General features: G+C 35.9%; 1 protein-coding gene across 1 annotated transcript in view; it reads left to right on the forward strand.

Moving 5' to 3' along the window:
- LOC141405507 (uncharacterized) overlaps positions 1-27,583 on the forward strand; it is a 63,114-nt gene that overhangs the window by 14,767 nt on the left and 20,764 nt on the right. Inside the window, exons 2-3 of the mRNA XM_073989907.1 lie at positions 9,925-12,333; positions 20,497-24,553. Coding sequence (XP_073846008.1) covers positions 9,925-12,333; positions 20,497-24,553 — 6,466 coding nt within the window. The remainder of the gene's footprint in view (positions 1-9,924; positions 12,334-20,496; positions 24,554-27,583) is intronic.

A 27,583-nucleotide genomic window follows, 5' to 3' on the forward strand; every position in this document is an offset into this window, starting at 1 on the left:
CTGAAGATGGTTGACGATGTCAACCGAAATATTGGAATAAAAATTTTAAAACAAAAATAAACAACGTTTTTTACTGAACTTAAGCCGAAAAAACATCAAACAAAAAAAAAAATGGACAAAAATACAGTTAAATATTTTATTGTATATACAACATTTATGAATTTTTTCAAATAGACTTCAAAATAGAAAAAAATATCAGATATTATGGTTATACTCTGAAACATGTTAAGAAATTCTTCTTTATTCGCCCTGAATCAAGCAAAAGGCCTGATCAAGATGCAAAATAGTCTGCATCCTCGTTGCATCATGCCCATGTAAAAGTTACGATTTCTTTCAAGTAAAAAGATGTAGCCCGGAAACACTTGCATTCATTATTCAACTACATTTTGTGACTACATCCGTTTACTGGGTAATAATTGTTAAATGAAGAGTTAAACTTTTATTTTATTATATGTCTGTTCCAGATCTGCAAGAGTCTACTAATTTTTACTACATATTTTTTCGATATTATAAAGAAAAAATTGTTAACGTATGTAGTAAAAATTTGTTTATTTTTGCAGGTTCTGGAACACAGAATTTATGGCATACGTTTAGTTCTACCAAAGTTTTCATATCATTGCAGTTGTCGCTTTGAGTTTTTATCTTGGACATACAGTGTTCCACAAATGTCTTTGTACCCATTTAACATTTTCTTTAATAGATCTAAAAGCCCGATGATAAAAGAAAGTAAGTAAAAGTAAATTGCAATAGTGTGAGGCGGTTCGTTACCACAGATCTTCAATATAGTTTCGAAAGAAGAGTGCATTTTATTGAACCACAAAACAGTTTTATGACAAAACCGAAAAAGGTTGATATTTGGACTCCACAAAGTCTTCGCACACCATAACAGACTTTTTTTCAAACCCGATACTAAAATATTTTGAATTTGATGTCACTGATTTATCGCAACGGGTTTCTTTGAGGCTCAATATTTCGGGAGTTTGCATTGTGTCGCCAGTACACAGTGGTCGAAATCCTTGATCTAGGAGCTCGAAATTAATCAGCCCAATTATGAATATCAACTCCCCGTGAGTTTTCTCGCTTTTTCTGTAAAGTTGAAAGGACCGAAAAACAAAACTCACGAGAGTTTACATTCATAATAACCCTGAATAACTTGCAAACGAATTGAGATATGTTTATAAAATTTTGCACAAACTCGGTCTGTGTCCGTGGGTAATATCGGACAAAATATGAACAACATCGGCTAATATTTTGGTATAGCCCCCATTTAACGGTATCTCCTGATTTTCTGTATTTTGAGGATTTCAGGAACTTGTCTATCACAAAATAGTTGACATAGGCCCACGTTTGTATATAGCCTCCAATAACGGTATCTCCCGATTTTCAGTATTTTGGGGATTTTTATCAACATTTTCAGACCAAATAAGCTGAATTTTGACATAGGAGTTTCTTGGTGGTCATACATCTTCCCCACCAAAAATAGTGAACCATAGGTCTACTTTTTGATATAGCTCCCATATACTGATAGTGAATAACTGAATAAATACTTACAACAGCACAAAAAACGAATTTTTAATCAGCAGAGTATCTCAATACATTGGAAACATTATTAAGTACTTGACGTCAAGGAAGTATATGAAGTCCCTGCCAAATGTGAAAGTACATATTATTTTTGCATTCACCTGTCCCCGTTTTGATATAGCGCACATAGAACGGAAACCGACGATTTTCGGAGTTTTAATTATCCTCTGTTTGGGGTACAAAAACATTCCTGCAAAGAATTGTCTTTGTAGGTCCACGTTTTTTTATAGCCTCCGTTGAGCGATACATCTTGTTGGCGGTGTAACACATTGCTACAGAAAATTGTCGATTGAGGAGGCCTCCCGGTTTTATTTTAACATTTTTAGACTCAGTATCCGACCGAAATGGCTGAAATTCGGTATTTAGTCTTCGTTGGGAATACAAAATTCTCGCGGAAAATTGTCAGTACAAGTCCGCGTTTTCATACAGCACACATAGAGCAATATCTCCCGATTTTTGGGAATTTTGAAGCTGAAATTTGGTATGTAGTCTTCGTTGGGTGTATTTAATATTTCCTCGAAAATTGGTTAGTATAGGGGCACATTTTGATGTTACATTTATGGTGAAGGGCTTAGGAATTTCGACACAGCTGAACGCCGTTTTTAATTGTTATTATTTTTATACCTACCCAGCAAAAAGTTAGCATACAAGGATGCAGTGCAAGTTATCTGTAATGCCATAATTTTTACTAATTCTTTTAAAAAGAACGTAACGCCTAAATATGTAAATTTTAGGTCATTTTTGGAAGAATTTGCGTTTGTTATCCTAACAGGGTTGCCATCCCATGGTCGGGGGGAAATATCGTAATACCCTCAAAATAACATTGTTAACCCTATAATAAAAATATATTTAATTTGCAAAATATTTATTCGGAAATTGGTATTTTCAAGTTTTCAAATTGTTTTAAAAACATCTTCTGTGAACTAATTTAGGGTATATATCGGAAATAAGAGCAGCAACTAATTCTTGGAAGTTCCTATTTGCATTATTTTTAAAGTTTCCCCAATGTTTTTAGCCACAATGTGCCAATACCCTCAAGGGGTTTACTTACACCAGTATGTATTGTGTTTACCAATATACGGTTGTTTAAAATTTTTATTATACAGCAAAAATAAGGACGGTTGATACTAAACCAATTTCCGAGGGAATATTTTACAATTTAAGTTTTTATATAATGGAAAAAATTAGATTTGAAGGTATAGGTATTATGATATTTCCCCCAGACCATGGGAAAAGGGGTAGAAGATTGCAACCCTTTTAGGATAACAAATGCAAATTCTTCCTAAAATGATACTACCATGCCCCAAGAAAACTAATTTAAGTCAAAGTATAGCTAACTAAAACTGATAACACTACAGTTTTTAATAATATTCTGTTGTTGCTCCTGTTTTGCTCTACCCATTCTCAAGTATCAATCCAATATTGCTGTTGTCGTTATCCCATCCAACTACGAAGTACAGAAACAACTTGTTGAAAGCTCTCTGTACGTAACAAAGAACAACTGGACACAAAAAATTACATTTTAAAATATTGTAATGTATCCAAAACTTAAGTTCATACGTAATCCTGTACGTATTTCCAAAACTGGCTCCATATATCAATCCGACACTTCAAAAGTAATCTTAATTCCAAATTTCAAGGTTGCATCTGCATCCGTTTACTCAAATCCAAATTTAGTACCATTTAGTACTTTTCGTACACGTAAGTACGAATTTCCAAAACTACCCTCATATTTCTGTCCTACACCCCAACAGTAATCTTAATTCCAAATATCAGGTTTCCAGCTCTATCCGTCCACCCAAATCCATATTGTACCAAATTTAGTATCGTACCATTTTTACACATAGGTATGAATTTCCAAAACTTTCTCCGCATCTCAATCCTACACTCCATCAGTAATCATAATTCCAAATTTCAGGTTTCCATCTTTATTCGTTCACCCAAATCCAAGTTGTACTTAATTTCGTACCATTTAGTACTTTTCGTACACATAATTACGAATTTCCAAAACCATTTCCTTATATCAGCACAACTTCCCAACCTTGATTCCCATACCAAATTTCGAGACTCTAGCCTTATCCGTTCAAAATATGCCATTGGTACCAAATTTAGTAACTTTTAGTATTTTTCCTACACTTATTGTTCGAATTTCCAAAAACCATTTGGTATATCATTCTAACTGTCCAGCAATGAGTGGAATGAGTCCAAACTTCAGAATTCTAGCTCTTCCCGTTTGGAGAATGCAAAGGGTACTATTTATAGTACCCTTCTAGGACGAATTTCCAAAAACCCAGACTTCTCTCTCCCTACACACCAACAGCAACCCACACTCAAAATTTCAACTTTTTAGTTTCAGCGGTTTCGTCTGGGCGATGATATATCAGTCAGTCACTCACTCATCACTAAGCCCTTTTATATATTAACATATCTGAATTCGACATTGCCTATCTATGTCTTACACGACTTCTGTATACAAGGATTTTCCCCAGTGAGGACTGGAAAAGTTGTGAGACGTGTGACTGTATCGCCACTTATTGTCATTGCAATTTTAAAAGGCAATAAAAATGTGCACAACAATTCGGGTAATTGCGTTATTTTTATTTCCTTATTTGTCATTAGCCAAAGTGACATTTGACCTGCGCAGTCTCACGCGGTTTGTTTGCAAACTGAAGAACTCTTTTTGAGCAGAGATCATTTGATTTATTTCTAAAAAAATAACGTATCAAACGCAGAGATTAGTTAGAAAAGCTGTGAGAAAGTGCTATTCTAAAAATAAAAATAGTGAATACAAAGCCAAAATAAAGCCAGTACCAGTGTCAAAATTCAGTACCATTAATTTGTATGAGAAATTTGTGTTTTTACAACTATGGATAAAGTAAACTTAATTTTTAATCGAGTATTTTCTAAAATGAATGAGATATAATTTGTCTTAAAAAAATTTAAACCATTTTCCTTCGTGTATTCGACTAAAAATAAATTTTACTTTTCCCATACTTGTAAGAAACACCAATTATTTCCAATACAGATTTATAGTGGTGGATTTTGAAACTGTCCTGTTAATTGGACACCTAATTCTAGGAGATCCATATATTTAAAGAGAAAAATATTTTTTAAATGGTCATAAAAACGTAATTATTAAAAAAAGTTTTTCAGAAACATTCCCAGCGTTAAGTGGGTTATCGTTGTAAATATTTATTGACTTTGTCTGCATGTTAAATGTATTATTTTCCAAGCAAGCCAGACTCTAAAAATTTACGAAAATTCGCCAAAGAACCTAAGCAATATCTTATCGTTATATATTATTATCATATACATTTTCTAAATAACTTAGATGTAAATACTACGATGCTCTGACATAACTCCCAACGGACATACTTAGATGGCTTTTATTCTTTTCGTCGGAGTTTTGGCCTTCACGGAGACGTAAGATATTTTTACATGGGTGGGTATCGGTATGAAATTTTCAAGATTATATATTATATTGATTTGCCAAATTCATATTTATATCTTCCGATGGTAGACATTTCTTTCAACTTGGGGTTCCATCTCTGCACCAAGCTTATCATTTGGGAAATCTAGTATAATCTTGAATTCTGTTATACATATTATCTTTAAACAACTTATTCTGTAATAGTTACCATATTTTGGTGGTCTTATTTATACTAAACAGAGCCGAGCTAAGAATATATTTCCAAACACCGAGTTTCTACTTTGATTCTTCAATTTTGGATGGCATGTTTTGTGATATCATACTCAACTTTGTCTTTGATTCTTCAATTTTGGATGGCATGTTTTATGATATCATATTCAACTTTGTCTTTCCATTGGAGTTTTGTACTTCCCTCGGGTCGGCCGGTGGCATCTTTTTCCATCCTATTGACACGGTCCATCCAAAGCAATCGTTGCAACTCGATATGTTTTACTATATCGGTGTCGGTTGGCTGGTATAGCTTTAAAGTTTATAGACCAGTAGTGGGATTCTGTAACTCATTTTTGCTCTTATCGATAATTGTCGGTAAAATTAAAATGCTTATAATTTCGATAATTAACGAAATTTTTCGGTAAGTTAACGATGAATAAAAAGTAGTCGCTAGCCTCTACCGACACAAACAGTGATGCCAACTTTTCTTTATGTTTTTAGTCATAATTTTGCGATTTAATTTTACCGATTTTTGTCGGTAACAGCAAAAATGAGTTACAGAATCCCACTACAGGTCTCTTTCATACTCTTCTTTAATATCCACAACACGAAACATATTTCCAAACACAAAATACATTTTAGTTTTATTTTACAACAATTTGCATAGTATTTTTTTTTTCTTCAGCATAGTAACGAATTCCTTGAATGATAATTTTTTTTTTACAATTCGTTGTATATTATATACATATATCTCATCAACATATCGCACATAATCGAGAAAATTGTAGAACTCGAAATTTTGAAGTTTTCACTTTTTATTAAAAATCGATACATATATGATCTCCACTGATCTCAGTGATTGCTAGACTTGTTGATTGGGATCCATGTCTTGCCATTCATCTGCCTTCTCGTTTCCCACAATGTCACAGTGTCCCGGTACCCAGCAGAGTCGGACAGCGTTTGTGAGGTTCGCCAAAGCAGTTCTACACTCAAGAACGGCCTCAGACTTGATGTTGGAGGATTTGATGGCTTTAAGAGCCGGCTGACTATCACGAAGATAGTCACCGGTTCAAAGATTTCTGCATCCAGACTTTTTTATCAACTCTGCAGCCATTTTGATCTCGAACATTTCTGCTTGGAAAACACTACAGTCGCTGTTCAACCTATATGAGTATTCGAGACAAATCTTTTCGCAGTAGACGCCAGCTCCGGTACCTTCTTCCATCTTGGAACCGTCTGTGTAGAAAGCTAGACCGTCCAGAGGAGGGTTACTACGTATCCAGTCATCTTTACTAGGGATAACGACCTCAAAATCTTCAAATCTTTGGATTGGTGACAAGTAGTCGCTGAATTTTCCCTGCAGATTTAAGCTAAGGTTTAGTCCTAGCTCCCGAAGAATGCATGCATGTCCATAGGTGCTGTCACGCCAACGATTCAATTCATGTAGCCTTAGGGCACTAAGTGCTGCTTAACCTTTGATGCTGAGTCTCATGGGCAAGAGGTCCAACATCGCATTTAGAGCTGCTTGTGGTGTACTTCTAAAAGCTCCAGTTATCAGGATGGAGGCTGCCCTTTGCACCTTGTCTATATTGCCCGAGTTCGATGCTTGAATAACATCTTTGGCGTCGAACACTTCGCTTTATCAGCGCATTATTTACCGTAATCAGTGCAAAACCCACACCACCTCTGGATAAAAATATAAAAAATATAGGAATCGTTCCAGTTATGTTTATGTTTACACACGTGGCTTAAATGGGTTAATCTGGAATAAAATATGACATTTTATGGCGATCGGTTAACGTTAACCCGTGCCACCTGAGCAATCTTTGTTTCCATAGTAATTTGTATGGGACCAAAGGTGAATTTCCAAAAAAAAAGATTAGTATATTATTACTACTAATATGCAAAGATTTACTCAATTCCCCAATAATTGCATTTACAATTTTAACTAAACACCGATGTACAGTATCGGCCAAAACTAAAGTTTTTTTTGCTTGTCGTCGGCTGAATAAGTCGGCGTCTACCGTTCTTCTGTGAATCGTTCTTTTGCTAATTTTTAAACCTAAGTGATTTTGTATTTGACCAGAGTATGCTGTAGCATCATTTTTGGATGAATATGAACAATATCGGCTAATGTTTTGGTATAGCCCCCTTATGGCGGTACCTTCCGATCGTATTTTGGATATTTAAGCCACATTTTCCTACTAAATTAGCTGTAATTTGGTACTTAGGGTTCCTAGTGGTCACTAAACATACCCACCAAAAATCGTGAACCTGGGTTCACGTTTGGGTATAGCTCCCATAACTTCCCATTTTCAGTATTTTGGGGATTTAAGCTAAATTTTCCGAAAATCAATTATTTCGCCTGCAATAATTAATAATTTATGGGTCTATCTTGTATTGCCACTAAACTTGAGTTGCGTTGTCAGTTGTCTGCGCGACTGAGACGAAATGTTGTACCATGAATGTCAACTCAACTGGGTGGTCGATAAACATGTTATCGATCAGTGTTTTTTCAAACTTGTGAACTCTATTCGGCAAAAAAAAACATTTTGAAAATAACTGCGCTTTGGATAACTCTTTTGTGTATTCTGGACAATATTTTAATATTTTGGCTGAGTTTTCGAGCAAATTTGGAAAACAACCCAAGATTGGAATATAACCTGCCCATTGAATCTTCGGATCGTCAAGTTTTATTTGCTGTCCCAAAAAATGATAAGTTCGGTGGAATTATTTTTTGATGATGAAGAAAATGTACAGGACATTGCATCTATTAGAAGAAATTTGAGGGACAAGTCGAATCCATTGGAATTGCCATCTGCACTGTAAGCTGATGATCATGTGGAAAGATCTGCATTTGTCACCAAATTCATTTCCAAAAGATTTGCTGCTGTCCGCTCCAAAGGCGATAAATTCAGTCGTTGAAGTTTATTTTATTTTGAGGCATTTTCTTTTTCAACTTTGCTTTAAAGTGAATCCAGACTCTGTCACTCTTCCGGTGTTCGTGTTGGAGGTTCATGGCTGTTTAAACTGTCCGAAATGGACCTCCACGCTTCATCCGCTGTGGCTTTGGTTTCACCAAAACTCCCGAACTCCTCGGGCTAAGTTTGGATTTTCACTCAGTTTATCAATTAATATTTCGAACTGCTGCTTTGTCGTTATTTTCACCATATTGATACACAAAATTAATTAATGATGCAAAGAATCAATAATTGTTAACAAAATGTTTATTTTTCCTTCTATTTTACTTCTTGTTTCTTCGAAAATGTTCACTGCAACTGAAAATTGGTGGTTGCTGAAAAACAGCCGCTTCGTCAACTGAGATTCGCAACTTCAGTTGAGAGTTGCCATACGTGAATCAATTTTGACAACTGGCAACGCCACTCAACGATAATTGTTATCGATGATCGACCCCTTAGTATCCTCTATGCCTAAAAGATGTGATTGTATCATCCAGAATAGAGGATACGAAACGAAATATTGATTTCAATAGTTTTTGTTGTACCTCAAATTGGGGGGTGCTTTAGTTTTGTTCGCTTATATTTGCGACCTAAAATGTTTTTTGAATTTTAACTTTTGTTTATTAAATTCTTAATTCCTTATTTTTGTGTTTTCCAATAACAAAGATATAAATAAGTAAAAAGAAAAATAAAAAAATGAATTTATTACTTTGTTTTCTTAAAAAAATTATCATTTAAAAAAAAATGTTCTGAGGGGGTGCTTTAGTTTTGGCCGATACTGTATATTATGTACGAATTACATAGTCGTATTTTAAGGCAGTATACAGAATATAACAAGGAGAAAAAGCATCCCAGGGGCAAATTTAAAAAATTAGGAAAGGCTTAATAAAAACCTCAATGTACTTTAGTACTAGAAAAAATGTTTTATTTTTAATTTTTCGGATTATTTTAATTATTTCATGAATTGGATTTTTTATTTATTTACAGTCGGTCCTCGATTATCCGTAATGTTCGATCGAGACCGGAGGCATTACGTATAATCGATTTTTCCGGATAATGGACTAACAATTTTTATCATATAATTTTAGTCAAAAATATACGTTCTTACAAATATTTTTAAATAAGAGCAATTTTGAATTTAATGTGAAGTTTAAAAGATTGAAACTGTTCTAAAATAATTCATTTGTGCATTGTTTTTATCCATTGCTAGTTTACAATATGTTATAAAATTTATATTTATTTATAATATAAATTCAAAAATTATATTGGCATATTCAGCTGTATGAGTTTTAAGGATTTGGATTTTTTATATCTACTCCAACATTAAAATTATTTTTGTAGGGTACAATAAATTATGTTATCATTTCTTTTCTTGTAACTTTTTTAAGCTGTCTGAAATGTTTATGAACTGTTTGCAGGATATAACAAATCAAGCGTAATAATTAATAATAGTTATAGGAAATGTATTGATTTTGTTTTGGCTTTCAACTTGTCTACAGAATGGACTATATATAAAACAGCTTAACAAATTTTCTTATCTTGTTTTGTATGAATGATACAAGTCAATTAAATAAAACTGTACTATTATATCCACTGTATAATCTGATAATTTTAATGATATATATGAACCATCTTTTAATTGTTATTCAATATAAAGTATTTGTAAATTGAAGCCGTTTTCTTTTTTACTGAAATCGATTATTAATTTATCTTTGTGTGTTTTTTTTCTTCTTCTAATTTTAGATAACTAATAGTAAAAAATCGCGCGGTAAAGCAAAGAAGAAGTACATAATGTCGGAAGATGAAATGGATACTAAAATTATCGATGGTGGCACACAACAGCCGAAAGAGGATAACGGCTTCACCTCGGATAGTAGCAGCAATGATATGTTAGAAAAATGTCCAATTTGTTTATTATCGTTTCGGCAACAAGAAATCGGTTCGCCATCGTCGTGCCAACACTTGTTTTGTGCCCCTTGTATTGAGGCATGGTCGAAAAATGTCCAAACTTGCCCTATCGATCGGTTAGAATTTCAACGTATTATCGTGCGCGAGTCGTATGAAAATCGTAGAATTGTACGCGAAATAAACGTTGATCCGAACGCGGCAAAAGAATTAATACTGAACGATGAAGACGAGGAATTCGAAGACGTTACCAATTGCGAAATTTGTGGTAGACCAGATCGTGAGGATGTTATGTTGTTGTGCGATCAATGCAACCAAGGCTATCATATGGACTGTTTGTCGGATCCCCTGACGGAAATTCCCGAAGGTTCATGGTATTGCGACAACTGTGCCGATTCGGAGGAAGATGAGGAAGAGGATGAAGATTTGAATATGTTATATGAGGATATTAGAGATATGGGAATACCGGAAACTCACCTACGGGTTCGGGAGGTTCATCAGCCAAGAATTTTGAGGACAAGACAGAATGAACGTATTCGTGCTGCCGTTTTGAGGCGTACAAGAGCCAGTGTGTCGGCATTGGAAACGACTACAACAACTACCACGACCAGCACGGCTCAACGAGGCCGGCCACGTACCACCACCACTACAACTACAACAACACGACGCACAACAAACAGAAGCGTCAGTGGTTCTACGCGGAAAAGACGCAGGACGAGGAGAAGACGAAGGCCCCGACAGCGAACATATGTAGTTGAATATGACGTCAATAATTTTGATGAGAAATTTGCTATTAAAGCTACGAAAAAGGTCATAAGAAAGCGACGCAAAACTCGTCGATCTAAAAAGACCGGTTCATCTAGATCGTCAGGACGGGGTACACGTTTGACAGCAAGTCAACGATTGGCCGAACAAATGGGTGTTAAAACAGATCCCACTTTTACATCTCATCTGTCGGGTACAAGCGCAGGTCTCTCATTAACGGGGGGTGCGAATGATCTGGAATATTTCTCGGATAGTGATACTGGTGGAAATATTGAAAGTGAAATCCATATTGAAACTGGCCAGGGAACTGCAGTTCAGACATCTGTGCGTATTTCCAATTATGGATCGCAAAGATCCCGTAAAGGTTTGCTACTCGGCCGCGTTGGACCACGCCACGTCCCAGAACCTGTGGCCAATCGTGATAATGCCAATTCGGATATTTTGTCTAGCATAATGGATTTACAGGACCGTTGGCATAGTGCCAGTCGAAATTTAGAAAGTGTTCACATCAATACTGATGGTACCTTGAATTTGCCCAGTTCTGCAGAGCGCAACACGAATAATCAACCACATACATCTGCACCCCCAGAACAATCAACTACACCACCCAAGAAATCAGGTGGTGATAATCAACAAGGTGAAAGATCGACGTCGCAGTCACCTTCCAGTGGCTCCCAACCGAATGAAATAACCCAAGCACCAATGTATTCACGTGGTGGTGGTAATCCCAATTTTAATTCTGGCGGCGGGGGTTACAACAATCGTTACGGCAATAATCAAGGTAACTACCGTGGTGGCGGCGGTGGAGGCGGTTATCAATCCCGTCCCTCTGGAGGCGGTGATGGTGGTCGTGGCGGCGGTATGAATTTCAATATGGTCGGACGTGGTAATTTTAACTTTAGTGGCGGAAACTCCAACTTTAACAATCAAAATCAACCCGGCCCTGGATTTAATCCTCCCTTCCGGCAATGGAACTACAATCAGCGCAACCAATTGAACGATGAAAACAATCAAAATAATAACCGTCGAAATTCCATGCAATTCGGTGGTGGTAATCAGCAAAACGATAACAATAACCAAACACCACAAACAGGTCCACAACAACAACCACCACAAAATCCTTTCAGTGGTCCACCACCCCAACCATGTTTTCCTCCACCAAACCTACAACAGTCACAACCACAACAGCGGCCAAATGCAGCCTCTTCGGATGATCTATTTGGTGGTTTGCCACCACCAGTAAGGCAAATGCCTCCTGCACCAGTTGTTTTAAGTGTACCACCTCCTCCAACACCACCAGCTATGATGGTACACCCACCTCCAAGTGGCGCTCTATTTCAATTGAATTCAGATTATGGACGTGACGATGATTCGAATTGTCCCAATTTCGCCATCTACTCGCAAGAATCTCAAGAAGTCGCCAAGTCAACAGAAGCTTATCCAGAAAACAAGACATCTTCAAGTTCTACTAATGAGGCCAAGGTATGATGTGGTATTATTTATATATATTTTTTTTATGGAGTAAATTTTATTCAAGTGTGGTCCAAAATAGATTTTGGAATAATTTAGTTTCTGGAATAATAATGTCATGTTTGCATTATTATATTTCCAATAAATAATGAAATCATATTGTGTTTATTTGTATATGAGAGAAATATGTGTGATAAAATGTGATTTTTGTTTAACTCGCATATTGTGCATTTTGTTGTCATTAATTTTTTGTTTCTCATACCCTAGCGATGAAAGTTATCACGCCATAGTCTTATTGGGGCTTAAACATTTTAGATAGCTCTATTCCAAACATATTTGTATCATGTTTGTGATATTGTGTGTATTGCCGTAGACAACAAATGTATAATTTTTCAAATTGTTAAGGATATTTAAGCGGAATTATTCCATATAAAAATGTCAATCTCTTACTGGGGTTTCTTCTGTGGTAATGCTAAGACATTTATCGCTACCACGGCATACCAATGAACAAAAAACAACGCAAAATACCATTTTCGTAATTACTACCTACCTGTAACTGTTCTTTGCATATATTCGTTGGATCCGTTCTTTGCATATCTTTTTAAAGTAAAAAAAAAAATAAAACTAGCCTGAAAAAATATTTTTTATTTATTACATTTAAGATTCTGGAGATAAAAAAGAAAAATAAATCATGCAAAGATGAGTTAAATGTTAATTTGTTTTAACTTGTGAATATCTTGTGAATATGAAATTTTTATAATTTTTTCCTCTATAAATTTGACAGAAACAGCCAGGCTGCTTCACTCACATTGATTATTAGTTCATCCTCAGAGTAAATACAATCTATGTATTTTTGAGTTATTTCATTTAGTCTATTTGAATACCACAAATCTGCAAAAGTATTCCGGATTCTTAATTAAGTTAGATGGATTTATGGGACTATTAAATCTTCCTCCAAAGTCTACAGTTTAATGTTTGTATTCACAGACATATAGGCTAAATTTTCGAGTCGTTGGAAAATTATGAACACCATTATTACTACACTTTTTTCCGTTAGTCCAAGTTTTGCACTTTATTCCATAGGCAAGTTAGGGTCTCAGACCGCATGTAGTACACTGGCTGTATAGCAGAGTGGTCTGCCCCATCTTGACCTATGACTGCCTCGTTTGGTGGCAGGCCCGAAACAATAATTCTAACCTGTCCAGATTAGCTACTACGCAACGTCAGTTCTCGTTACTGGAGCAGCAAAAAGCTCCCCTCAGGCAGCACTGAATGCCATACTAAACATTCAACCTCCAACCTCTGGATATTCTAGTACTGTACCAAGCATCCCGATGTGCCTTGAGGCTTAAAGAGTTCGATGTGTGGCATTGTTCACGGCTTCAAAGCAGTCAGTTAGAGTAAAGTGACAGCGGGGGTGAAATTGACTACATTTGATGTAAGAATGCCTGATATGAGTGAGTGGGAGCAGGACAGACCACTTCCCAATAGCCTAGCCATTTTCACCGAATGATCGAAGATGGTAGAAGGCGTGAGATCAGGTGCGTATTGTGAAGAACCTGACATCAGACGCTCGTACAAACTTAACGACAACTGCAGTGTTTTTCGCGCAGAAGTCTATCCAATACTGAAAACCTTAGAACTACCAGGAGGGATGAACGACGTTGGAGATAGGATAGTCACGGTTTAGTATTCTACACTATTAATTCTAAGGCTGTTCAAACATGTAGCTCCATCTTAAAGACTAGTATAGACGTAAAGTTTTGTGGGATACCAGGGCACTGCAATTTTGAGGGAAATGAGACAGTTGATGAACTGGCAAGACGAGGCTCCCAATCCCCTGACATGGTACATGACTGTAAGTTTTAAAATCAATCTGGCAGGCAATCTCAGGCGTCTCTTCTCTCACTACGTAAATCAGCAATCAGAATCGCAGTAGGGGGTCACTACAGTATCAGATCTATGACAAGTGGGAGAACAACAACATTGGTTATTGTAGGCTATGTGAGGATGTAGAAGAGACCGAAACAATCGATCGTCTCCGTCTCCTCCTCATCCTCGCACAACCTGCAGTAGTCAACATAATCTTCTTCTTCCCATTTGCAGGACATTGCCCTTTTTCTGCAGTGACCCGTGATTACTCCTACTTAAATGGCTATGGGGAGGTTCATTCTAAACTTATGCGGCCCATACACTGTAGGCATGCGGGACAGCATTTTTAATAGTATTAGTAAATTCTGAAGCATTTGTCAATGTATGTGTGAATATTTTTTGCAGAATAGAAATCAAAACTATTTTGATTTTGGAAATGAAATTCTTTCAATCCGATGAATTTTGTTTATTATCGAAGTAATCAAAAAACAATTATTCAAATTTTTTGTGGGGAAATTATCAATTTTTGAAAACTTCAACTAAAAACCCTGGAGCAAAATTTATCATTTCTGGAATATGGATTGAAGGAATGCCACACACTACTCAATCTCACACGTACACAAAGGGTTCGTCGGTAGCAGCAGTTTGGCAGTAAATGTATGGGCCGCATAACTCTAAAGCCACACGTTGAAACTTTCATATGAACTTTCACAGCTTTTGGGAGCAGAGTTGAAGGAGCTCCTTCACCTCCGCCTCCGCTCTCTCCCAAAAGCTGTGAAAGTTTCAACGTGTGGATTTAGAGAGAGCAAACAAAATCTTGCAATTTTGAATAACATTTTGTATCGTAGCAGAAATTTATAACTATATATAGGGGAAATTTTGTATCAAACACCGAATAGGCGCTTATGACCGCTGGGAAAAATTTTTATTACTATAACGATCCGACGTTTGCCAAATATTTGCCAATAAGAAAGAAGCTGCTGATTTTAGAAAAACAAAAATATATGCCGGAAATTTACTTGGGGCTCCCAATGCCGAGCATTGGTTTAATGGAAGCACGACTATTTTGAAAATTAAAAATGTTTACTATAATTCTATGCTATCCTTGTATTTATGGAACAAGCTTGTAAATATTACTTTTGTAATATTCATTAATAAAACATGAATCGAATATTGGATACCTAAAAATATTTATACTTTCAGCCTTTAGGCTAATAAGGGTATATACACTTTGATACGATGAAAATGTGCCGCATCAAAATAATGTTTGGACGAAATCCGTTTTAGATCATTTGAACTAAATTTCCTTTAGCCGTTCGGACTCGGTGATACTCAAATGATAACATAAATGTTTTAAATTGTAATAAATTCAATACGAATGAATTATAATACCACCATACCATTGCTACGTTTCTTGATAGTTTTGCGGATATTTTGTTCGAGAACGACACACGAGAATGAATTGAAAACGATTCATTCGTCGCTCAGTTTTTGTGGCAGGAAAACCTTCGATTTCGAATATCGGTAATAATATTATTAGCGAATGAGTTTCTAGATGTTTCTATTATGTACCTTTCCTTTTTTATTTCTTTGTTATGTTTGCGACTCGATTTGTAACTGCTGATAAACATTAGCTACTTTTTCAGCTACTTTTCCTTTATAGAACAGTCAAAATCTGCAACATTAATAATAATTATTACTATTTATCACGTAAAAAGACAGAGCTATTGTTGTCTTGTGTTTGGCAACCTACCCATATGTTGTCTTTTTTTTGTTGCATGCATTTTGTCTAGTCTTATTTGTTCTATGTCTTTGATAACACTGCTCAACAAAATTGAAAAAGTTGAATGTTTCAGACGAAGTTGCAGTTGTTTCTAGATGAAATCGGCGAGTTATTTTCAAATCCGGTCCCGGTTTTTCTCCATCAGCTCTTGTTTTTGAGATATAGCTCAAAATCGATTTTTACGAGTTTAACCCACGCTTTCGTTATTTTCGGATACAAACAAATATTTTTTGTGGGTTATTCGACATTAATATATTAAGGAGATGTTGTACACTCGATACAAATCGTTCTTGAAATAGTTATGGTGAGTATATATCAAAAAAATATAGAATATATACGACGGACCTTGTAAAAATTGCTTATTTTGAGTACTTTAAGCTATAATTACGTCATCGGGGGAAGTCATAGGATCTTCATATGGTAGTCCGGATATGCTTAGGGTGTCTACTATATAGTCCAGTATTCAAATATATAATATAAAGTTCATAGCGCCAATGATTCGGCCATAACCTAAAAATCATCATGAAGACTGCCATTGAAAAGTAAATGGCTTATGTGGTAATGATATCACTGGTAAATTATTTCCCTTTAGCAGTCTTCATGGCGATTTTTAGGTTATGGCCGAATCATGAGGGCTATGAACTTTATATTATACATTTGAATACTGGATTATATAGTAGACACTCTAAGCATATCCGGAGTACCATATGAAGATCCTATGACTTCCCCCGATGACGTAATTACATCTTAAAGTACTCAAAATATGCAATTTTTACAAGGTCCGTCGTATATTTTCTATATTTTTTTGATATATACTCACCATAGCTATTTCAAAAACGATTTGTATTGAGCGTACAACATCTCCTTAATATATTAATGTCGAAAAAACCCACAAAAAATGTTTGTATCCGAAAATAACGAAAGTCTGGGTTAAACTCGTAAAAACCGATTTTGAGCTATATCTCAAAAACAAGAGCTGATGGAGAAAAACCGGGACCGATTTCATCTAGAAACAACTGCAACTTCGGTTGAAACAAAAGTCCTGTTGACCAGTGTAATTATTACAAATTATCGAGTACACGGACAGGAATTATATTATACGTTGCATTTATATCGAAATTATTAGAAAAAAGCCAATGAGAATTTTATACAAACAATATAAAATAACTTTTGAAACAAAAAAGTCAAAAAAACAATTTTTCTTGTGAAGAAAAAACATTCACCAAATGTTCGAAAATGATATCGTTTTCGAACCTTTGGCGAACAAAAGAAAAACACAAGAAAAACATTTGCCAAACGTTCGAAAATGATATCGCTTTCGAAACTTGTGGCGAACATTCGAAAAATATCAGCAATTGGTATGGTAGAATGTTAAATAATATCCCAGCAAAATGTGCGATGACAAATCATGAGTTGAATCATGGGTGCAAATGGCATGACATCGATGAAAATTCGGGTGAATCATGAATGAAATTTACAAGGAAGTGACACACGCTTTCACGAATTCATTGTCATCGCATTTTGCACCAGTTCATTGTCATGGCATTTTACACCAATTCATTGTCGTGACATTTGGTACCAGTTCATTGCAATGGCATCTTGCACCAGTTCATAGTTATTGCATTTTGCCCCAGTTCGTTATCATGGCATTTTGCACCAGTTCATTGTCATGGCATTGTGCACCAGTTCATTGTCATGACATTTTGCACCAATGCTTTGGATCTGGATTTCCAACAATCAGAAATAACATTTGCGGACCAATTATGTAATTTGTTGAACTGATAAGAATACAATTCACATATGATTCCTATCACCAGATGATATTTTTCTTTATTTTTATGTAATTTTCAAGATTATATATTATATCTTTGTGTTTTTTATATGTATATTATATTATATTTATCTGCCAAAATCATAGTTATCTCTTCCCGTAGTTGCAAGATATTTCATTCAACTTGGGGTTCCGTTTTTCCAATATTCGATAAATTATGTACCAATCTCTGCACCAGGCTCATCATTTGGGAAATCTAGTAAAAATTTGAATTCTGCTATTTTTAAACAATTTATTTTGTAATAGTTACAATTGGTCTGTTTTAAAACTGCAAGAATGTACTAATTTTAATATTTTTAATATTTTTTTCCGATAGCATAAAGGGAAAAATGTTATCGTAGTAAAAATTAGTAGCTTCTTGAATTTATACTTATTTAGATGGCTTTTATGCTAAACGTAACATATTGTTACATAAGCCGAACTAAGAATATATTTCCAAACGCACCGATCTTCTACTATGCTTCTCCAATTTTGGATGGCATGTTTTATGACATCATTTTTAACTTGGTCCTTCCATTGGAGTATTGTCGTCAAATGGCTCGTATTCATATGCCGGTTGCTTTATTCATGCTATTGACATGGCTCAGCCAATGCAATAGTTGCAGCTCGATACGTTTTACCATATCGGTGTCGGTACCGGGTCTCTTTTATACTTGTATCTAATATCCACAAAATGAAACAGGTTTCCAAGTAAACAAGGTTTTGCAAGTAAACAATTATTCGGGTACATGATTATATGATCATGATTATTTGATCATTGTACGGGTACTTATCAATTTATTTAAACTCATAACAATATTATGACAAAGATCGGATCTTTCACCACTTCATTTGCACTCGTGAAAATTCGATAAAGATCGAATCTTTCACGACTTCAATTGCACTCATGAAAATTCAATAAAGAGGATCGGATCTTTCACGACTCCATTCGAACTCATGATAATTCGATGTAAAAGATCGGATCTTTCTCGACTGTAAAATCATGATTTTACATGGAACCACTTCTATTTAATTTTGCTGGGATACTTTCACTGGACAAAATCCAATATTTAGGAAACAAAATATGCAAACAATTTATGAAAATTGAACAAGCTTAAAATCTGCAAAATGTAAAAAAATCGAGGTCAAAGTTCACATTTTTAGGTTTTCACGATTTTGCTTGGAAACGGCAAGCTCTATCGAAATGGGAAATGATGTAGAGAATTTTCACTAATACAACATTTTCTTTAGTCCCATTTTGATAGGACTTGCGGTTTCCAAGCTAAATCGTGAAAACCTAAAAATGCCAACTTGAATCGCGATTTATATAAATAGTCCTCCGGGTTTTTTGTTTTATTATTTTTCTCATCTATGAACATTGTCGTTTCAGAATCCGCAAAACTTCCCAGGTGTAAGCCCCTACCAATTAAAGTTGGTTCAAGACCACCGTGTGACCTATAATAACCACTTTACACATATTAACAGTCATCAAAAATGAAAGCTATTGTTGGGGGATATGTTGAGAACGTTTCAGTGGTAGATAGTCTGGACAATGCAATAATGACTATAACTCAGGATTAGAGTTTTAATCCAAACATATGCTGTATATAGCTGCCATACCTTCTACATAAGACTCTACCCAGCAAAAATACTAATTGCAAAACCCCTCACTACTAGCCCATTATTTTAAAAAGAGCATGTCGCGCGATTTAATTGTTATTTTTTGGCCACTTAAATAAGTAGTCACGACTTTTATAACCATTTATTATAGTGGTCAAAAAATAAAATTACTTCGCGCGACATACCCTTTTTAAAATAATGAGCCCAATCATGAATGTCAACTCCTCGTGAGTTTTCTCACATTCTCCTTTAGGTTGAAATGGCAGAAAGACAAAACTCACGGGGAGTTTACGTCCATAATAATCTATGAATGAGTTAGTAAGGGCTTTTATAATGAGTATTTTGCTAGGTAGTATCATTTGTACCATCATCGTATTTGGGTCGTAGTTAACATCCCTAGTATGAGATCCTTGATAAATTTCAATGTTCCGATACAACAGTATCAATACAAATATAAAGTCTTAAAGATCCTGGGGCAACATAATAAACTGTAATAAATTTTTTATGAATTAAATAAAAATAAAAAAAATAACATCACCATTTATAATTTTTCTCCAAATTTTAAAAAATTTCAATATTAGTACATGACTAAATGATCTGCCCATTGTGTGCAGATAAGACATAATGGTATATGATTTCAACTACCATTTCATTATCAAGTCCATATTTCCGTGTAATATTGTCACTGTATTGTTGTATTCCGTTTTCGTTGCAATGTATCAAATATGATTGTATATGGAATTGGTTCAAAATTACAGGATAAACATGGAAGCCTTAACGCCACTTACACTAGAGTTTATTATCATGACCACCGGTTTTAGCTTGATTTATTTGGTGTAAAAATATGAAAATGTACTTGAAATAATACAAGATAATAAAACAATGATCATAATAATAAACGAGCTCTAATGTAAAGGCAGCCTTAGTGTCCTCATTGAATCTAGTTGGTTGGTATGAGGGCTTTTATTGAATATTAACTATTCTGAATGTAGAAACACAACACAAAAATACACACAAATCCCCCACAAAATGGTATACTAACCAAGAATATCATTTTCTTTTTCCTTACACACAAATTATCACTTCTCAGGAAGACGACGAAAATGAAGATTTAGTACAATTAGATGATGACGAAGAGACACCAGCACAACAGCAAATTGATCCATCTGACTTGTATGAACCAGAAAATCCGACAGAAGAAAATGATGATGATGATGATGATGCAGATGATAATAACGAAGAAAACAACAGTAAAGTAGAAAAAGCCGCTACGAACGACGATGATGGTGATGAAAGCAAACAAACTGAAAAAGTCGCAGATGACAATGTAAATGATGATGATAATGAAGACGATGATGGTGGCGATGTGGACAAATACAAATTAGACGATGAATCTGAAGATGAAAATAGAAAAGATAATGAAAAGAGTAAGAACAACATAACTGATAGCGAGGAGGAAGAATTGAATAAGAATAAAACATCAAAGGTAAAAACTAGATCTGCAGATGAAGATGAGAATAGTAATGAAATGAAAACACAAAAAGCTACAAAAGATGATGGCGATGACTACGATGATGACGATGATAGCGACGACAACGAAGATGTAACAGGTAAACGTTCTAAAAAACAATCTGGAAAAGCCCATGATGATGATGATCGTCGTCAAAAGGAAAATGATAATATTTCTATAAACAGTAGTCGTGATGACGACACTTCAAAGGGTCACACACCAACACTTCCATATAACAGAGGCAGCACAGTACGCTCGCCCAGTCAGTCTAGATCGCTCGAAAATGAACCATCGACCGCTAATAACGGCAAAGGAGGCAGTGGTGCTGCTGTTATTGAATTATATGACGATAGCGATTGGGATGAATTAAATGCAGACAAAAATACCTCTTCCAAAGCTAAAGATAAAACTTCACAAAACAAGAATGCCGAAAATGGCGATGATGTTGAACCAGATCGTTCATATACACCATGTTTGGATGAGAACAACGATCCCGAAGTGATTGAAACTAGAACAGAGGAAGCGCCCATTGCCGTGTCATTAACACCAGAGAAAAATGATAAAGTCGCTGCGGAAAAATCCAAGGAACCTGAAGTTGAGTTAATCATATCTGAGGAAGAACCTGAAACAAATCGCAAGAAAAGAGGCGGCAATCTTTTGGACCCCATCGATGATCCCAAGAGTGCGAGATTTAAGAAGGTGAAAAAGCGTAAGAAGCGCAATTATCGCGGAGACAAAGCACCATTTAAGAACCGTTTTAGAAACAGATCTTTGTCTCGTTCCCGATCACGTAGCCGTTCACGTTCTCGCCGTCGGTCGCGTTCGCGTTTAAGGTCGTCTCGTTCGCGCTCGCGTTCTTTTGGCTCATACAGATCAAGATCCCGATCTCCTGGTCATGGTCGTCGACGTGGCAGATCTCACAGCCGGGAGAAACGTCGCTGGGGCAGTAGTGGTAATTTGAGAGGCCGAAGTTGGGACGGTGGTCGCATTCCCCGAAATAAACCGAAGAGACGTGAGATACCACGTTATGATGTTCGCCATGTCGTTGCGAATAAGCCAGTCAGAGATCGTTTTGGTCGTGATAATTCACGATCGAGAAGACCTAGTCGCTCCCCGAGCCGACGTAGAAGTCCTTTTTCAAGATCACCATTTTCACGATCCCGCTCGCGTTCACGTATACGCTCTCGCTCTAGAAGACGCTCATTCTCCCGTTCAAGATCTCGCACCAGATCACGTACACCACATTCAAGATCCCGTTCACGAACAAAATCTCGATCCATTTCTAGGTCGCGCACAAAATCCCGGTCGCGTACACCCTCACGTTCAAGATCGCGCAATCGTCGCCCAAGCATAAGTCTGTCACCATCCCCCCAATATAATCGCAGACGTTCTATGTCGCCACCACCACGTCGCTTTAGTCCAATACGAAGACGTTCAATTTCTCCCAGAGTTAGACGATCGCCGATACGACGAAGATCTCGCACTCCTCTGCGAATTATGAGATCTCGCTCATTATCTCTGGGACCAGATCCACGACTAAATGGCCACAAAGGCCCACAACGTTTCAGAAGTATTTCACGTCCACGAAATCTCAGTAGGGACAGAATGCGTTCCAGATCGCGATCGCTTTCATTATCGCCCCGTTACACGCCACAAATGAACCGACTTCGCTCGAAGAGTCCTCCTGCAAAAGGCAAAAAGAAGAAGTCTAAGGATGTACGTAAGAAGAAATCCAAACGGCGTTTGCCAAGCCTAAGCCCATCACCCAATCGAAGAATAGCCAGACAGGCCGATCCCTTCGCCCTAGAAAAACCATCAAAGAAAAAGAGGCGTCACATGCCAAAAGAAAAATCACCAATCGATGACCATGATTGGTCCCCTTCACCAAGCCCCGCACCACCTGTCATCGCAAGCAATGTTGATTATTCGCAAGCCGATAAGAACGTGTCCTGGACACCACCAATGCATTCGCCTGTATCGGCACACTACCCTCCGATTATCAGACGATCCGTTTCACCAGCAAGTCGAAAGGAAAAGACAAAACGCTCCAAAAAGAAGAAGAAGGAAAGTTCTAAGCGAAAGACGTTACGAAAGGAAAAGAAACGCAGACGTCGTACAGAAACACCTGAGCCTATTCCTTCGAAGGAAGTGTTTGCATCTGGAAATAATATTTTAGTTAGCGTAAGTTTCAACAAAGAAAACACCACAAATGCCACACATGGACAACAGACTATCGTCACATTACCTCCCAACCGTGAGGATTTGCTTCCAAATAGACGTGTTTCTATAGATCATGTCGCCAAGGGTAGCTCCACGTCTAAGAAACGAAAGGAGAAGCGTAAAAAGGTAGAATCGAAGCCGGTGGCCATCATTGACTTGGAACGTTCACCGTTCCAAGTGGAGCAGGAACAGACCGATGTTATTGTACTTACCGACAGTGAAGAAAATCGTGAACGTGCACAAAACGATCAGCGACGAGACCGGCGCCGTAGTGAATCGTCATGCCCCAGGGACAATGACATCGATATGCATCGAAGCCAAAGGCAGGAGGCAGACAGTAGTCAGCGCGACAAATCTCCCGAGCGTTTGGATACAATTATGGAAGAATCGTATGACATCCCACAAACTGGTCCCAAAACACCCCCCGAACCTCCATCTGTCAAATTTAACTTACAATCGAAGAAGACAAATAAGGTACGCAATCCTTTGCACGAAGATGATGACTATGACATGCCATCAACATCAGAACAACAACAGGTGCAAGAACCACACAGTGCTGATATGGATACAATGCATGTTCAAAGCAGTCAAAAAATTGGACCAAATACTCCGCCAGAGTCAGGACCCTGCTCACCAGACGCATATGATCCATTTGAGCCTACCAAGTCTCCATCTATATCGCCACGCTCACCCACACCACCTCCTTCGAAAATGGATGTTTCTCAAAATACTGATGTTAGCGGCGACATCGGCTCAACACAGAAACACCATGACGAACCACAGCGTAGAGAGCAATTGTCCGGTATTGTAGGAAATATGGCGCAGAGCGCTTCACTCAATCCAATTGACTTAGTCATGGCTTTAATGGGTTCAAAAGCCATTGTTGGCAATAGCCAAGATATGGCAAACAAATCGAACGATTCCAAACAGTATGCCAATACAGATGAAACATCATTCCGCAATAAATCCGACGATAAATCCATTACTGTACTCTCAAATGTACTGTTGTCTACGGGCAATGGCATCTCTAGTCCAACACCGCCGAATGTATCGAAGAAAATGTTGCCCCTACCGAAAATAACTGGTAGCGTTGGTGGCAGTAGTAGCAGCGGTGTAAATATGCGAAATGGTGGAGCATCGAACAATAACGATGATGCGTACACGTTGCGCGATGCTGACAGTCCTTATTCTCCTGGCTCTGGCGACTACGAAGATTTGTTTGAGCCACCACCCGATACCACTACTTCAAAGCGTTATTCAAAACGCGGCAATGCCGCCGCTGGAGGTTCTAACAAATTAGACTCATCTTATGATAATCTCTTTGGCAGCACATCGCCTGTTCTAAGATTGCCCTCATATACACCCTCCAAAAAGCCAACCGCAGGTGGGGCATCATCTCGGCCATCTAAAACTAAAGGTGGGTTTTATCATATGAAAATACTTCTTATCTTCTAGTCTGTAAACTACAAGTGTTGAAAATAACTTCGGTGCCATGGTTTATTTTATCGAATGTGTTATATAAGTATATAAGTATTATTTGCCTGATTCTACAAAACCTGGGAAGTATTTTCGTTAATAGTTATTCTTTTCTGTTAATACAATTAAGATCAATCAATACGAAAACAAAGTCCGATTCCAGATATTTTGTTTTAAAAAAGAAAACTTTTAAATTTTTGTAAGTGATTTTGTTTTTGTATTGCTTGACTGTTGTGTAAGCAGTTAGAACTGATGATGATGGTGACCAAAATTGTTGGTAAGTTCAAATACAATCAATTAATATTGTTATTATATGTATAAGGTTTTTATTTTTGTTTTACTTACGATTTATATATTGTATATAAACATACAAAAATGTATGCCGTTTTTTTTTTTTTTGTGATTTTTGTGGTGATAAAAATAAGAAGATATTTACTTTTTACATCAAATGGAAAGCAGTGACATTTTTAAATTAACTTTGTTTACTATTTAAATATTTTAACTGGAAAGGTTTCAAAATTTATTTTCTTGCTAAGCAAAATGGAGATTCGAGTTAAGGAGAGTTGTGTAAATTAAGGAGTACCTTTGAAGGAAGTCCTTACAATGCAATTCATCGAATAATATACCCATTGAGAATACAATAAAAAAATATTTAAATTTTATGAAGTGTGAAACAGCAAATGGAGTGATTGAAAAACTACATACTACATTTCTCAATACAAAATCCGAAATAACGCAGAATTTTCAAATGCAACGCTACGCATATAAATAATATTCTTAAGCATACCTTTGTTTTAGAATATATTACATATTTAATACAACATTAACTAATACTCCTCTGGAGCCTAGCCTAACTTAAACAGTTAAGGGTAAATACAATTATATATTAAAAAAGAGAATTCATTCATACTCAATCATAGGCTACAAAAATTTTCTGATTTAAAATAGTCATTTTCAAGTTTTTCATTTGGTTGCATATTTTTTTAAAATCTATTATAGAGGATTATGATTTACTTCTTGTCGATTAACAAATAATAGCGGTATTCACTCATGGTGGTAAAGTGACATTGTAGATCTTGTACATGTTGTTGTAAGGGGAGAAATATCCAAAATATTGGAAAATACTTCCCTTAAGTTTTGGGTTTATTGTTTTTATTAATTTTATTATTTATACTGGGACATGAATAAGTCGCAATGCAGTATTCGTCCTCAGTTTCTCTATTGCAATGTAGCCTTAAGGCTTCCAAAGTCTAAGAGAATAGTATTATTTATATGTTTATTTGTTTTCCAAATAAAACAAGGTTATTTTCAATTTTACCAACTTTATTCGTCTGCAGCTCGATCACAATAGAAAGATTGAACATCATTTCTATGACCAGCTGGGTTCAAGTAAAATCATTACATTTGGTTAGAACTTATCTACTACAAATATTGCAAATATTAGTATGAAAGTTAAAAACATATTGAGTGATTATTAATTGCAATCATATCTAATTTGCATAGTTATTGAGTATTTGAGTATAATTGAGCAAAAGAGTAAGATATGCATAAATCGATTTGTCGTTAAGTTTTATGGTACGAGAGAACACGAAAATATTGGCGAGAGCAATACAATAACAATGATAATAACTTGTTCGTTAAAAGATAGAAGAAGCATTTATATTGAGAAATAGAGAAAGTTATAGATGCTCCTTCGAGTGAAATCGTTTTAAAGTTCTGTAGCAAAAGATACTAATGTAACGTAACATTGGATATTTAACATTAAAATGTAAAGTGACGTTAACATATACATGTACAAATGATGTTAACTAAAATTAAATGAAATTATGTTGTCATATAATAAAAATAATAGTTATTAATAATGTTGAATAAACGGGCCGCTACATTGTTAATATTGTAGATCTACCTACAACTGTTTACAATACCAACAAAATACAACAACAACAAAATACATGAAAGTTTAATTTACCACAGGGTTGCTAATTTATTCGACCTAAAAGTATTGTAAACATTGCACTGTACTTTTACAAGGGTGTAGAACAGCTGATTGTTTTGGCGCCACTTTGCTGTAAGTTTTATATGTTTTGTGGTAGAAAATTGGGAAACAATAAAAAGAATAAAAGAATGGAGGCCAAGAAAATACAAATGTTAATGAAAAAAGCGGAATAAAACTGAAAAAAGAAATGGTTTGATTGGAAGTGTTTTCGAGCAAGATCCAACATGATGAAAAACCTAAAAAATTACCGAAAGGTCCACACATTAATAAATAGAAAGCGGTACTTCCAATCAAGATCAAAATTTCGTTCCTTGTGTTCTAAGAAAAAACAGAACTATCTCAATAATAATCTTAAAAAACTAGATACGGTAAACTGCAGTAAGGATTGGTGGGCGTTGTCTAAATCACTCAAGTCATCAATTCCAACGCGCAGTGGTAATCTTAGTGCAGATACTTTTAAAGAACATTTCGAGAATGTGCTTCAAAATCATAAAGATGAGAATCCTCTAATGTGGTGTATTCCATTTTATGTAGATCCTTTTATGGATTCTCCTTTTGAATTTCCTGAACTATATAATGTGATAAAAAGGCTAAAATCAAAAAAGGCGCCAGGACAGGATGGTATAACCTACGAATTCTACAAAAATGCCCCTCATAATTTTCTCTGTGAAGTTCTAAATGTGTTTAACAAAATCTTCCTTTACGAAGAAATCCCCAAATGTTTCAAAGAATCTATATTGATTCCTCTATTCAAAAAAGGTGATCCCAAAAACCCTTCAAACTATAGAGGATTGTCGCTTATGGACACTATTTCTAAAATTTTCAATAATATTTTACTAAACCGTATTAATTTTTGGCTAACAAGAAATAATACCCTTAATGAGTTTCAAGCTGGTTTTAGGAAAGGTTATTCTACAGTCGACAACATTTTTAATCTGGTGAATACTATATACCTTAACAGAACCAACAATAAAC

The sequence above is a fragment of the Musca autumnalis genome, unplaced genomic scaffold, assembly GCF_047663935.1.
Source record: "Musca autumnalis isolate F117 unplaced genomic scaffold, ASM4766393v1 scaffold_1, whole genome shotgun sequence".
Classification (NCBI taxonomy): domain Eukaryota; kingdom Metazoa; phylum Arthropoda; class Insecta; order Diptera; family Muscidae; genus Musca; species Musca autumnalis.